At 43.8% G+C, this 14,148-nt stretch overlaps 1 protein-coding gene across 36 annotated transcripts in view; it reads left to right on the top strand.

The window, feature by feature from the left end:
• The window catches only part of Rbms1 (RNA binding motif, single stranded interacting protein 1), a 224,219-nt gene extending 218,589 nt beyond the window's left edge, over positions 1-5,630 (top strand). For 25 of the 36 annotated variants that reach the window (XM_087653097.1, XM_087653086.1, NM_001012184.2 and 22 more), the window contains 3 exon segments: positions 286-366; positions 1,893-1,977; positions 2,697-5,630. In XM_087653097.1, coding sequence (XP_087509223.1) covers positions 286-366; positions 1,893-1,970 — 159 coding nt within the window. In that variant the 3' untranslated portion in view covers positions 1,971-1,977; positions 2,697-5,630. 36 annotated transcript variants of the gene reach the window in all.
• The last annotated feature ends 8,518 nt before the right edge of the window (positions 5,631-14,148 follow it).

Here is a 14,148-nt window from a genome sequence, read left to right as displayed (position 1 = left end):
ATGGAGCATTGATGATACTAAGTTACTGCAGATGAGAAACCTTAATGATCCTTCACGTGGGCAGAGTTTTTTGTGGATGGTAAGTTCAGAGAAACACAGGGTTTTCAGTTTGGTGGGTTGAAAACATTTTCCTTTGCCCTTCAGAAGATGTATGCAGTAGTCAGGCTGTAAGGGCTGCCCGTGTAAGTGCATTATTTGAGCCTTCTAAGAACTGTGTATCCTCCGCAGTAATCTGAACTTTGCATGGCCTGCCTTTGCATACCCTGACCGCTTTCTCCTTTTCAGTACATGCCTGCAACGTCAGCCATGCAAGGAGCCTACTTACCACAGTACACACACATGCAGACTGCGACGGTTCCCGTTGAGGTTGGTATAAAGCACCCCAGTGGCCTCTGTGGCAGTGGGCACTTTTACACCTGAGTCATTTAAATAGAACAACAAGAAAAGGTTGGGGCCGAATACCTTATCAAGGCACCGTGTCACATGCCTGTTATCCCAGCACCAGAGAAGACCAAGCGAGAGGATGGATGAGTTCAGGCCAGCTTAGCCTACATAGCCAGACCATCCTTCAGAGAAGGAAAAGCGAACAAACATTTACATAAGGCAGGGAGTGTAGAAAGAGTAGGCACTTGGTATTATTCTTCGACTGTAGCATGCTCTCCCTATGCAAATTAGTGTTAGCAACACCCAGGCCACATAACTCTCCGATCTTGTGGTATATTCCATACCACTTCGAGGCCTGTCTCGTAACCCCGGGATGATACCTACAGGCACAGTAAAATAAAGTTGGGAGTTTGCAGCTCTAGTACTAAAGATTGAATCTGTGAGAATAGTTGCAGAAAGAGACCAGTCCTAATCCAGATAATGGAAAAAGAAAACTTTGCATTTATAAATTGTAACAAGCGTTTAATACCATACTGCTTCTATGCCTAACCACTCTTCATTATTGTTTTGGAATATAGTGTATTTGAGGAAGTCTTAATACCTGAGTTACGGTTAGACAGGAAGCACAGCGTTTACCGTTGTCAGTCCAGCTATCTTCTTACCTAGGAGGCAGGTGCCAAGGGTCCCCGAGAACTGTGGTTGTATTATTTACAGGATCACACAACTTTGAACAACAGTTGCCTGAACCCACAGCTCGCTGTGTGCAGTTCTTCACAGCGGGAAACCTCCATAACAGCGGGAAACAAGTATTTTCCCTGTGGCTGCTTCAGCAGAGCCTGACCTCTGGCTTTTCAGACACAGTTTGAACTGAGACAAGGCAGAATATCCAAAGGGCTTTTGCTTGTTTGTTTGTTTGTTTTATTACTGATTTATTCTAATTTTAGTAGCGGTTCAGTCGAGGCCTCTCACGTGCCAGGCTAGAGTTCTACCACTGCGCTTTCTCCATGTCCCCTTTAAAGACCTTACTCTAAGCCAGGCAGGCTGTGAACTTGTAACCCTTCTGCCTTCCATGTTAAGTCCCTGAGGTTACACTTTGCACTGCCGGGCCCGGCTTCCTTTTACTGAGTTGACTGACATTTTTATCACATAAGTGTTGAGGTATAACTGATGCCTGTGGGGGGCTGTGACACACAACATGTGCACCCCGTGTCTCAGACTCCAAAAACCAAAAATAACTGCATTATAAATTTTATGTGGCTCCCAGGAGATGAAGCCAGGAGATCTCTTTGATCAATATTTAAGTCAAACATTTGGACGGGAGGTTCTTGGGGTCTGTCCTATTTCATCTGCATTAAGGCAGTGATTAGCCTTTAAGAGCTCTATCCGACTCTTTAAGAAATTCGCTTTGAAGAATGTCTGTGTTAAGGTGGACGTCCTTGGACTCAGGCCTTAGCAGCAGAGTTAAGATTTCATTGCTAACGTGTCTCATGCATTCTGCTCTGTTGTAGGAAGCAAGTGGCCAGCAGCAGGTGACTGTGGAGACGTCTAATGACCATTCTCCATATACCTTTCCACCCAATAAGTAACTGTGAGGTATGAGGGAAAAGTCTGTAACCGCAGGGCTCAAGCGAAGCTATCTGGGGTACCGTTATCAAATGATGCTTAGAATAACTCAGATCTAATGTGTTCGTGAATTTGCAGAGTCTGTCTAGATAACAAGCAGCGCTTCTGTTGAAGTAAAATACATTTCTCTCTGCCTTCAAAAGTCATAAAATCTAAGACATCCTAGAACAACATACTGGGTTCCAAAATCGTCTTAATAATAAAAGCATCTTCTATCACATTGCTTAAATAACTAAAGAAGATAAAGCACAAGTTGCTGCCTTATCGAAGTCTCACAAGAACAGCAGCTTCTTGGCTGTGAATTCAGAGTGTTAGCCTCCTTGGAGCAAAGGATTATGTCACCCGCTCTCACTGAGTCACAGAGTTCAAACTCCACTTTACCATTTGTATCTTAGTCAAATAACGATACGGAATCCAGTTTCTGGATTGCCTGGTAAAACGGTACGTGTCGTTTGTTGGTCTCACCAAGTCACCCTTTGGGACCCGCCCACACGGAGTTGGTGGTGGCATTTTTGCAAGTGCCAAATTTGAAAGGTAGACTCAAAGGTCTCCAGGTGCCCAGTTTATGTCCCTCCGTCTGCCACCATGGATAAGCACAGCCTTCATCTCTTTAAGACAAAAGATGACGAAATACTGACACCTGTTTATTAAGTCAGCGAAGACATTGATCTTTTATCTTTCTCTTCCAGATGTACCGAAGGGAGTTCTTACATGAAGAAGGGTGTGAAGGCTGAACAATCATGGATTTTTCTGATCAATTGTGCTTTAGGAAATTATTGACAGTTTTGCACAGGTTCTTGAAAACGTTATTTATAATGAAATCAACTAAAACTATTTTTGCTATAAGTTCTATAAGGTGCATAAAACCCTTAAATTCATCTAGTAGCTGTTCCCCTGAACAGGTTTATTTTAGTAAAAAACAAAAACAAAACGGAAAAAAAAAAGGAAAAAAAAAGTCAAAAGATTTTTATCAAATATAATGATGCAAAAAAAAAAAAAAGAAAAAAAAAAGAGAGAAAAAGAAAACTTCAATTTTCTGGGTATGCACAAAGACCACGAAGACTTATCCAAGTGCATGACCGGATTTTTGCAGTTTTGTTCATTTTGTGTTTAATTTGTCCCCTTTTTTTTCAGCTGTATGAAATGGGCTTTCTGAAGTCTTCACTTGTCCAACTTTACCCATGGTGTTCTGTGCTTGCAAGGGTTGCTGTAACTCAGTGTTGGCCTCACTGTCTTTACTTAGCCTTCCATTTTCCTTTGGATGTAGTGTGAAGTGTCTTATCCTTTTCTATGAATTCCAATTTGCCTTAAACTCTTTTGATGCTGTAGCTGTTTCAGTAAAGTTAGTTCAACCTAATGATGTAGAATGCTTTGACCAAATGGGCTGGTCTATTACGCCTTGTAAAGCAGCAGCATAGGGCTTTTAAAAGGTAGTCAATAAAAGTTGCTGAAATTTTGGCTTTTTTAAATATGTAGTAGGTGTTTTTAATGATTTTTTTCACATAAACGTGTAAGGTAGTGAAGTGCGAGGAGGGAAAACTGTTTTGTGTGAAACACATTTTCCGACCGGGGGACTTTTAATAGGGTAAATTGTTTGTAAGGCTGTGCACTGACAGTTTCCTCTGATAGTGTGACTGGTTTAAGATATCTGCTGTATGATGCAATGTAAAGTCTTTTTTGCCTTTTTTTCAGGAAGAAAAAAAAACAGCTTAACGATGTTCTAGATTTAGTGTAGGTAGCTCTGGGGCTGGGGGGCGGGGGGGGCGGGGGAGGGGAGTCACTGAATGTTTTGTCCTTTATACTAACGATAGTGCTTTAGAATGAGAATCACACACTTGAGATCTGGCAAACCGAGGGGGGAGGCGGGGGGAATGTTGCTGTTGAAACTAAATGGCAAAAGCTAAAAGCTAAGGATTTCTCTTCAAACCTAAGCTGAGATAATGAACAGAAGCAAAATGATTGGCTACTAGCTCGCTCTCTCAGTCTCTCTCTCTCTCTCTCTCTCTCTCTCTCTCTCTCTCTCTCTCTCTCTGTCTCTCTATCTCTCACTCTCTGTCTCTCTCTGTCTCTTCTCCTCCTCCTCCTCCCTCCTCCTCCTCCTTCTCCTCTCTCTCTCTCTCTCTCTCTCTCTCTCTCTCTCTCTCTCTCTCTCTCTCTCTCTCTCTCTCTCTCATTCCCTATTAGGTAAATTTGAAAATCTAAAAATGACTTGGCACTTTTAAAAGGTAACTTCACCAAAGACCGACGAGCCAGTAGCCAGCAGCTCCACCTTGTCTCAGCGTCATATCTTGTCTGCCCTTTCTTTTTGCCGGACCAGTTTGCGGTTAGGAGAATGTGCCTTTTTTGTAACTTTGCATTAGGTTTTATAATTTTAACTGATGTACGGACTCACAGAGACAAATTAAAAACAAAAAAAAAAAACAAAACAAAACAAAAAAAGCACGAAGGAAGATTTGAATCCAGGCAGTGCCGCTCTCTGATGTCATCCACTACAGGCGTTCACGTGTAAAGAAAAACCAACTTTGAAACTATGAAATTCCTGATTCATAAATACAGTTATTTCTACTTTAGTACATGCAAGATAATTCACTGTTATTAACACTCTTTTATTAAGGCAGTTGCATACGTTTTAAAAGCAATGGTAAATTAAGTTGTCTTCCAAAACTGTGTACTTGTCTGGTCAGCTGTATATGATCAGTTATCTACCTCAGAGGCTATTTTTCTTTTGTGCTGGGACAGGTTGCTGGCCCTCCCTGTTTCCACCGACCAAATCCTCCCAGCTCTGGAGTTAGGGCTGGGCATTTATTTCTTTTGAGTGTTTTTTAGTTCTTAAATTTTTATTGCTTGTATTTGATGATAGATGTCAGTGACATTTCATAGTTTCAAAAGTCCTTGCTGCTCTGAAAGTGTAGATTCTAGTGAAAATTACATAGTCATAAGAGAAATGTGGTTTTTTTGTTTTTGGTTTTTTTCTTGTTTCTTTTTTCCTTTTTTTCTTTTTTTCTTTTTCTTTTCTTTTTTTCTTTTTTTAAAGAAGTTGTGGTATTATTGGTTCTATGCTCCCTCAAACATTCTGCTTTGTGAAGTCCAGACTGAAGGCAGCACCCTCCATGTACTGAGTATGTTTGTCAGCCCGGGGCGCTCACTACTTGATATTTTTTCCATTAGTTAAGACAGAAAGTTGTTAGCTCAGTCAGTGGGGGAGGGGAGATCTGCTGCTAGGTCTGAACTAAGTGCCATACTCGTCTGGGTCAGATTTGGGAAACAACCTCTGTACATATGAAAGAAGAAAAAAAAGTCAGTTAAACATCACATAGTAGACAGCCATTAAATTATAAAAAAAATTAATTTATGAAGAAAGACCTTTTGTACAGATTGAAAAAAAAGATTTTCATAGAGATATCTATATGATCAAGAGAGTTAATTTTTTATTTTTGTTCTGGTAGTGCTACATTCTTGCCAGTGGTGACTTATTTACCGGTTCAAGATGACTCTGTAGTTTTCTTTCCTAGGACTTGTTAAAACGCCAAAAGACATTTCTGAACTGTACATTTGATCAGATTGTTAGCTTTTTCTGTTTTATTTCTTTTGAGAACCTTTGAATAAAAACATCTGAAACTTTCTTCTTCCTGTTGTTTTGTTGTTGTTTTGTTGTGTGTTGTGTTTTTTTTTTAAGTAGATGAACCCACACATCAAAATGTCACCTCACCTCTGACCTCGCCCTTCAGCTCTGTAGACTAGTTCAGAATCAGGTATGGACTGAAGATTTCCACTTTCCTGGAAGGGATTAGGAAACCTTCCCACCCCCATGCTCCCATGTGTTTGAATCTGCGCTGTGACCTTAGATATTACGTATCACCTTGGCGTAAGCCCAGCACAAACGACCCCACTCAGGGTCTGCTTTGGAATCTTTGGCCCTTTTACGGTATTGGCAACAATCCTGGCCTCAGACATCCTAGGCGGGGCTCTTGTGCTAACTCTCCATTGCTTGGAACAAAATAAAGACATTCTTCCTATTTGTAGCCAGCACAAATGTGTCAGAATAACCTTATGTGCAATTAAACCACAGCCTTTAGAAAGAGGGTTCTTTGCTCCCAGTAGGAGGCACCCATGAGGCACTTGTGGGTGAGGCTAGGGAACCAGCACTCCTTTCCCTCCCTGACTGGCTTTGTTGGAGGTATATAATACCAAAATTGACGCCTACCCAAAGTACAGTAAATGTTTTAATGTGGTTTATGTGGGGTTGTTCGTGCATTGACTGGACCATAGTGGGAAATAGAAAAGACTCCCGCTACATTTCTTCTGTTCAGTTATTCAGCAGGCCCTCATTTCTGAATGACTCCTGAAGTCCATGGAGTGCAGTCTGAATTTAAGGGACATTTTGATCCCTTCGACACAGCTGAGAAACCCTGATGGCTCCTTGAGAAGAGCAAAGTATGTCCCCTTGATGCTGACCAATGCTTCAAAGACAAAAGACGCCACCCCAGAAGCATGGCCTCAGGTGAAAAGGGCATTTCGGAATATAAGCTATAGGTCCCTCCGTGCGTGCAAACTACTCACTTGTGTGCCCTTCCCTGTGAATAGTGGCAGAAGCCAAAGGAATCGCTAAGCTCCATGGCATCTTAGGCTTTAACTGTTAGCCTTATTTTCCAGTGTTTGTCTCAAGGTCCCTGAGTATCCAGCTGACTACATTAGGCAGTCGTCCCTTGGCATCCACAAGGGTATGGGTTCTAAGACTCCACAGATGCCACACATAAGTCCCTTAAATAATAAAATTCTGGGGGCTGGAGAGATGGGCTGACTGCACTTCAGAGGTCTTGGGTTCGATTCCCAACTCACAACCATCTGTAATGGGATCCAACGCCCTCTTCTGGTGTGATGGAAGAGAGCTACAGTGTACTCAAGATAAATAAAATAATGTGCAGTATTTGCATATAACTGCCTTTACAGTTTGAGTCATTGCTAGGTCTTGTGTGATGCCTAATGCAGCATAGTGCTGTCTAATTATCATAATGTAATGTTCATAATGACAGGAAGGCATTTTCCTATTTGCAGCCAGCACAGATGTGTCAAGATAATCTTACATGCAATTAAACCACAGTCCATGCATGTGCAATGCAAAGGTATTTTTTTTCCCTTAAATAGTTTTCATTGAGGACTCTAATTCTCATGCAGAACGATGCACACAGGAGCCAGCCACTTACATGAAGTATGTGGAACTTGATGTAGTCGCATGTTGACTTAACATACAAAGGCAAGGAAGGGGCAGCACTTTTGTGGCTAAGCCAAATGTTGCTGGAAGGTCAGCTTGGCGTCAAGGTTACCTTCTAGTCTGTGAAGTGGGAAGGTAGAATTGTGGGTTGGAAAAGCATGGGTGTAGCAGTTCTCTGGTGCATGCTTGCTGCCTTTGACGGCATTGCAGAGTGCTAGAGTCCCAAACCCCACGGTACATGCCTTGATGAGTGGTGGCCCTCTATATGTCCAGGGTAGCATGCATGCTATAAATCTACCTCTTGAATGCAGTATCAGTGGGAGAAAGGGGATGCTCCCTAGCCCATTAGAGGCTGTTTAAATGCTGACACACAACTGACAGGAAGTAGCCTCTCCCCATCCACATAGCCCAAAAGGGTTAGGTCCAGTAACATTGCTACAGAGATTGTCAACCTATCACATTCTCTCTCTTTCGCTTCCCCCCAAGAGCCTAAAGGGTCCCAGTAGTAGGGGGAGAGGAGAACACTCAGAACTTGGATTTGAGGAAAGCCAGGCAGTTTCTTCTCAAATAGCAAACCGATGAGATAAGCTTCTTCAACCATGGCTGGGAACAAGTTGGTGATCATGTGCTCTGTGACTGATGGTGCCCTGGTCAGGATCTGGGGCCATCGGCACAGCCAGGAGGTCTGCACGCATAGCTTTCAGGGGGATCAAGTGCTCAGCAGTGGAGTTTGAATCCTACTCTCGGGCTCCAGAGTGTGTCAGGCACTTGAGCTCCATCTCTGTAGGGTAAGATCAGGTTTGAGCTGGAGCCACTAGAGGGGGGATTTTATTATTCAGCCTTCTGTGTGTGAGCACAGAAAGAGACCAGACACAGTACAAACTTCAAGGCCAACTGCCAGGGGGTGTCGAATGTCTCAGAATGTGGGCTTCAATATAAGAGCCCAATGATCGTGGAGATGGGAACAAGCTCCCACATTGTGAGCTTTGTTGCTTAGGCTGCAGAGTGACTTTGGTGGGACTCCTAAGAAGGAGGCTAAGGAACAGAATAAGTCAAAGGCCTGACAAGCACATCGCTGGGCACAGGAAAGTAGCAGCAGGTCTCCCTAGCTGCTCAGAGTTAAAAACAGGTGGCGTTGGCTTAAGCACAGACTGTAGTGCTAGTATTCTGAAATGCATGACTCAACGGTGCAGATTTGATCACTCAACATGGACAGAGAACATAATGGAGAATAGGCATCCCCCACCCTTCGGTGCCCCTAAAGCTGTTCCCCTGCTACACCTACCGCGATGCTTCCCCACACCTCACAGGGTATCTCTCCGTAGCAGCCTTCAAATCTTGCCAAGCCAAGACTGTTACCATCTCACCTCCCAGTGTTGGTACTGCCAACTGGAATAAGCCAGAATCCTGTTCCAGAATTCAGTCTGAAGTGAGCAACTTGTCACTCAACAGTGCTGTACTTCTCTGAGTTGAGTGTCCCTCCTCAGTTTTACCCTCTCCCCGCTCACTGCTGGCTGCACACTCTACCCAAGTACCTCAACTAACAGCACTCACAAGGTCACAAGGAACACCCCTGCCGTGCTCCATCCTAAGGCTCAAGACAGTTTCCTTCTTGACTAATTGGGAGCATGATAGAGTCTTGAAATTTGAAGCTCGTAAAGATCTGTATTGCCTAGGTTGCCTCATATATTAATACGAGGGGTGTTCTGCCACGTTTGGTGATACCAGTGGGAGGCCTGCCCCTTTTCTGAGGGGAAATGGAAAAGAAGTGGATTGGGAGAGGGGGAGGTACAAGGGGGGAGGAGGGGAGAGACTGGGAGAAGAGGAGGGAGGAGAAACTGATTGAGATGTAAGATATGAGAAAAATAAAATTGTGTTGCTTTGGTTATCTTTAAAATAGCAGTGGTTGATTAGGACTAAAAGCACGTAAGGGAATACTGTGAAGTCATTTTGAAGAGAACTTTGGTGACCAGAAAAGTACTCACGACAAGGTGTTGAGTACGGAATTGTAGATCTATACAGCCCTAATGTGTCTCTGTCTAAAACTATGTGGATGACTGGGCTCCTCACATTGCAACTTTGAATTTGATCTTCATCCTTTAAAAGACACTGTCCCAGGGCTGGAGAGATGGCAGTGGTTAAGACTGGAGCAGCTCTTCCAGAAAATCCAGCTTCGGTTCCCAGTACCCAGGAATCCCATAACCACCTGTAACTCCAGATCCAGGAGATGCAACGCCCTCTGCTGGTCTCTGTGGGTCCCTGAATACACATCAAAATAATTTCTCTTAAGATACTGTATAACGCATTGGAAAGCAAGGTAACATGACATGATCTTGAATGAATTGTTCCTTGAGGGAGAAATGTTAAGTTTATTTTCTTGAAGTGGCTATGTAACAAAAACAAGAGCCAAGTGAGAAGTTTGGGAGGTCTGTGAGGGACCTCAGTGTTTCTCCTGAGAAGTTCTGACCCACCAACCTATTCCTCATCGCTGGTGAGAATCACTCCAGAGCACTCTGCCTCCTAGACCTTGTGACGGGTAAAAACAGATAATTCTGCCCTTGCTCAGGTGAGACTTGGAGCAGATGTCCCAAGAGTTAGCGTTTCTATGCCACTCTGAAGTTACCGATGTAACAAGGTGTCATGTTGTCTCCTATTTGTGTATTTGAGTAGCACATCAGATGCTTTGCAGACGGCATTCTGAATTTTTTACTGGCAGTCATGTGCCCCCAGTTATAGATTGTGAATCAGCAGGTACCAGTAATGGTTCTTGAATTGAATGGTTCATTGAATTGGCGGTTTCTTCTGGGCCATGGCAAAGGACTATTCTCTGCAACTGATTCTGAGATGTTATAGACTCTTAACCAGTGTGCTGGATTCTAAGTTCTGGTCAAAGGCTCCTAGCCCATGTACTTCATTCCATAGAGCCCTTCTCTCTCACATTATACTCACACTGAGAGTGTGCATGAGCTCACGTTACTTTTAGTGGCTTACAGAGCATTTTAAGCTACTCTCAGGGCACCGGCTACTCTCACCTTCCCCGGAAGCAGAAGTTCAAGGCTGTCCTCAGACTACACATTTGGGTAAGTGGCCCTTTGTGTAACCAGTGCACTGGAGAACAAGCAAACGATACCTTCTATTCCCTCACACAGTACCTTTTCAGAGGATTCTCACAAATGATAGTGCATCTCTGTTTTGCCAGGCAGCGTAGGACAGAAAACAGAGGGTCCTGAATGGCCTATGGCCAAACGCTGTTAACATTAGTTCCATTCCTTCTCTTAAATTAAAAAGAAATTTCCATTTGCTATAATATGTCTCCCCATTGGGATGGCATTTGATGAAGTAAATATTTAAAAAAATTTTTTTAAAACTGTCAATGTCACAAATACAGTACAAAGAATTTCTCTGATCTATTTGAAAGAAAAATACCGGCTTATGACGCCACACAAAGGGCAATTCTGCATGATCACAATTCAACTATGAAAATAATTAAAGTAATGTTACCACTGATAAACCCTCAAACCACAGTCAAGTCTCGCCAATGATTCGCAAGTCGTTCTTTGTTGCAAAAAGATGCAGCTGGAAATCCTACAACACGCTCAATTGTCCCGTTTTTATTTTCTCTCAGTGTGAAGTAGCTCATCTGTCCTTGACTTCCATGACTTTGATACAATTGAGGATTATAGACCAGTTATTTGGGGACATATCCTCCAATTGGTATATGACATTTCTGGGTCATCCACCACTAGCAGGATTACCACCGAGTAAAGCTGGGTTCCGTCAGGAAGGCATGATGTCAACTTGCTCTGTTTCCAGTCATGTCCTGCTTCTCACGTAGACAGGGTGGCATCTACCAGCCATTATTCCTCTGCTACTTGGCAGTTACAAAGTAGCTTGTAAGAAATACTTTAAAATCATGGACATGTTCTCACCCTGTTACTCAGTCCCTTTTCTGTATGAATAGGGATTCAGGTTTCCTCTTTTTATTCAATGGGTTGTAAGTAGTTACACTTACAATACAACAGTATCCCGAGTTTGGCCAGTGCAGCCAACCAGTGTGTCATTTTATAAACACTGTCTTGCTTTCTGGTCTGCCTGGGTCATTTCCTGCTCCAGCTAGAGTCATCTATCTCTCACAACCTCTTTCCAGTAGAGTTTGGGTTTTAGATGTTAAGATCTGGGCATGTAGAGTTTACTCCCAACTTGTCACTGTTCCCAGTCCTTGACACTGAACAGTGCAGAGGGATCACGTGCACGTAATTTACACCTGCCTTACGAACACACGTTGGAAAATGCAGCTTTCTACCTGCGTACCTCTAATTTCAAATCAACACCACAGGATTCACCTTTCATATTTATATTTCTGACAGCCAGAAACCTGGTGTCCCTGATTAACTTGTCCATGTGATGAGTCCTCCTGTTTAGCCAATCTCCCATCTCTGTTACTTCCCAAGTTACAAGTTTCAGTCTGGATCCCACTGTGGGACCAGGCTGACAAGGAAGGGACCCTGTATACCCAGAGTGGGCAGCTATGAGAGGCTCTACCATACAGCGTCACATGAGTGCCCTCTGGTGTAAGTTGGTCCCCTGAAATCTCCTAATCTGTCATGTGAAACCTGGTATAGGTGGGGACAGCCAATGAGGAGGAAAGGTGACTAGGAAACTGAGAGGAAGTAGAAAGCAAGAATAAGCAAGGAGAAAGAGAATGGAACAAAAGCGATGCAATGGTGGAAGAGGCTTACTAGGCTGGAAAATGTAAGAAAACTGCAGGAGAGAAAGAAGATACACTGAGCGGTTGATTCCCTCATCTCCTAGAGCTGTGACCTAGAGAACAAAAACTTAGCTACCAGCTTTGGTGGCTAAGTTCCATTAAAGGAGCAGTCCTGTTTCTAAGATACCAACAGGGAGTTGCCATTTCAGACATCATAATGTGAAATCCCACACTCATCTTCAGAAAGACCCAGGCCTCCCAGGAGTTCCCCAGTCTCTCCCATCAAGAACCAGCTTCGTGGCACTTGGAGACATTGCTCACCGATTGAACCACTTTATTAAACTTTTTTTTTTAATATTGCAGTTGGTGGTAGTTTGAATATGCTTGGCCCAGGGAGTGGCACTATTTATAGGTGTGGCCTTGTTGGAGGAAGTGTGTCACTGTGGGTGTGGACTTTAAGACCCTTGTCCTAGCTGCCTGGAAGCCAGTCTTCTAGCAGCCTTCAGATGAAGATGTAGAATTCAGCTCCTCCTGCACCATGCCTGCCTGGATGTTGCCATGTTCCCACCTTGATGATAATGGACTGAACCTCCGAACCTGTAAGCCAGCCCCAATTAAGTGTTGTCCTTGTAAGAGTTGTCTTGGTCATGGTGTCTGTTCACAGCAGTAACACCCTTACAAAGACGAGGTTTTTAGATTTTAATTGTACCTCATTAAACTGAGAGAGGGGAAGAGTGAAAACCAATCTTGAGAATTATTTTGGTTTTGCCTCTATTGTACGGGTATGCAATATGCATGTGTGTCTCTATAGGTGTGAATGTGGATAGCGGAGAGCTGCTGGTCAGCATCCATGAGGAATGTCACTTGCCCCCATTGGAATACATCTGATCAGGTTGTCATCCCACTTGGCTGTCTGTACAACTCTGGTCACTTGTATCCTCATCCTACCTTCTGCTCCAGCTCCTCCAAGTGGAGTCCGACTTCTCAGCTCGCTGACTACCTTGCTGTTTATGTCACTGCTCCTGAGAATGTCACACCCTTACCTTCAGCTGCTTCTGTTAAGCGTATCGCATATCCACACCTTATTTTTGTTGCTGCATAGTATTCCACTGGGTACCACTTTCTTGTGGATAGGTGCGCAGGTCTCTCCGGTTTGAAGCTGTTGTAAACGCACTCTGATGAACATGCTTCACACATCACAGGCGTGTCTCTGCACACGTTTCTATCGCATGCATGACTTAAGTGTGTAAGTGCTAGATCATGGGGCATGCCTAGCTTCTGTTTTACAAGACTGTGTAAAATGTCTTTGGAATAGTACTCACTTTAAGGTTAGACACAGCATTTCTCTTTCTTGCAAGAAATGCCTCTTTGGCATACAGAGAACAGAGAGCCCAGTGATTGGTAAAGATGAGCAGTTACCATAAAGAAGCAAATCTAGGAGAGGGCTAACCTTTATGTGAGGGGTGAGAGACGGTACAGTTGAGTATAAATCAGTTTCTATGTATAGACATATTTTCTCCCTCCATGAGCACTAAGAAGGGTCCTCTCCATTCCTAAAAGGGAGGGGCTGGGTTTGGCTAAGTATGGATGAACTTCCCAGTTAAGAGGCTCTCATGTACCTCAGCTAATGTCTCAGTGGCTTTCACAGACCTCCACAACAGCTGAAGAACTGACCAAGGTACAGCATTGTCCCCTTGCCCTGTCCCCTGGCTTAGGGAAACTCTCCTTCTAGTCTGACTACTGTGGCTCTGCCCGTCTCAGGCTTCTCAGGCTTCTCAGGCTTCAAGTCCAAATGAGAGCCTCCATATTCTAATGTTGCCACTGCAGGGATATGGTGGTGTAGTGTTCTCCTCCCTGGCTCTTTACTCGTGGTTCACCAGCAGAAACAACAGAGGAGGAGGGAGCCTGGAGAGAGTGTACCTGTACTAGTGAAGTGGACAGGTGTCCATCTGCCTTCCTCCCTTTCAGTACTGGGAAACTGGAGCTGTGTCTTACTCCTGGTGTCTTTCCCTTCCCATTCCCACCAATGTTCTGCCACCTATCCACACTGCAAGTGTGCATCTCCTGAGGGGGAACAAGGGCCCCTGCTCTTAGGATTCCTTATGTCCTGTCATCTGCCAAGGAATGATCAGAACAAGCACACTCCAGTGGCCCTGAGAGCTGCGCCCCTGCAGTTCTGTGGTGTGCCACTTTCTCATAAATTGCAGGCTTTCCAATGAAG

The sequence above is a fragment of the Rattus norvegicus genome, chromosome 3 (assembly GCF_021556685.1).
Source record: "Rattus norvegicus strain SHRSP/BbbUtx chromosome 3, alternate assembly SHRSP_T2T, whole genome shotgun sequence".
NCBI lineage: Eukaryota > Metazoa > Chordata > Mammalia > Rodentia > Muridae > Rattus > Rattus norvegicus.
Note: the sequence above shows the minus strand (reverse complement) of the source record. Positions and strands in the feature narration are given on the sequence as shown.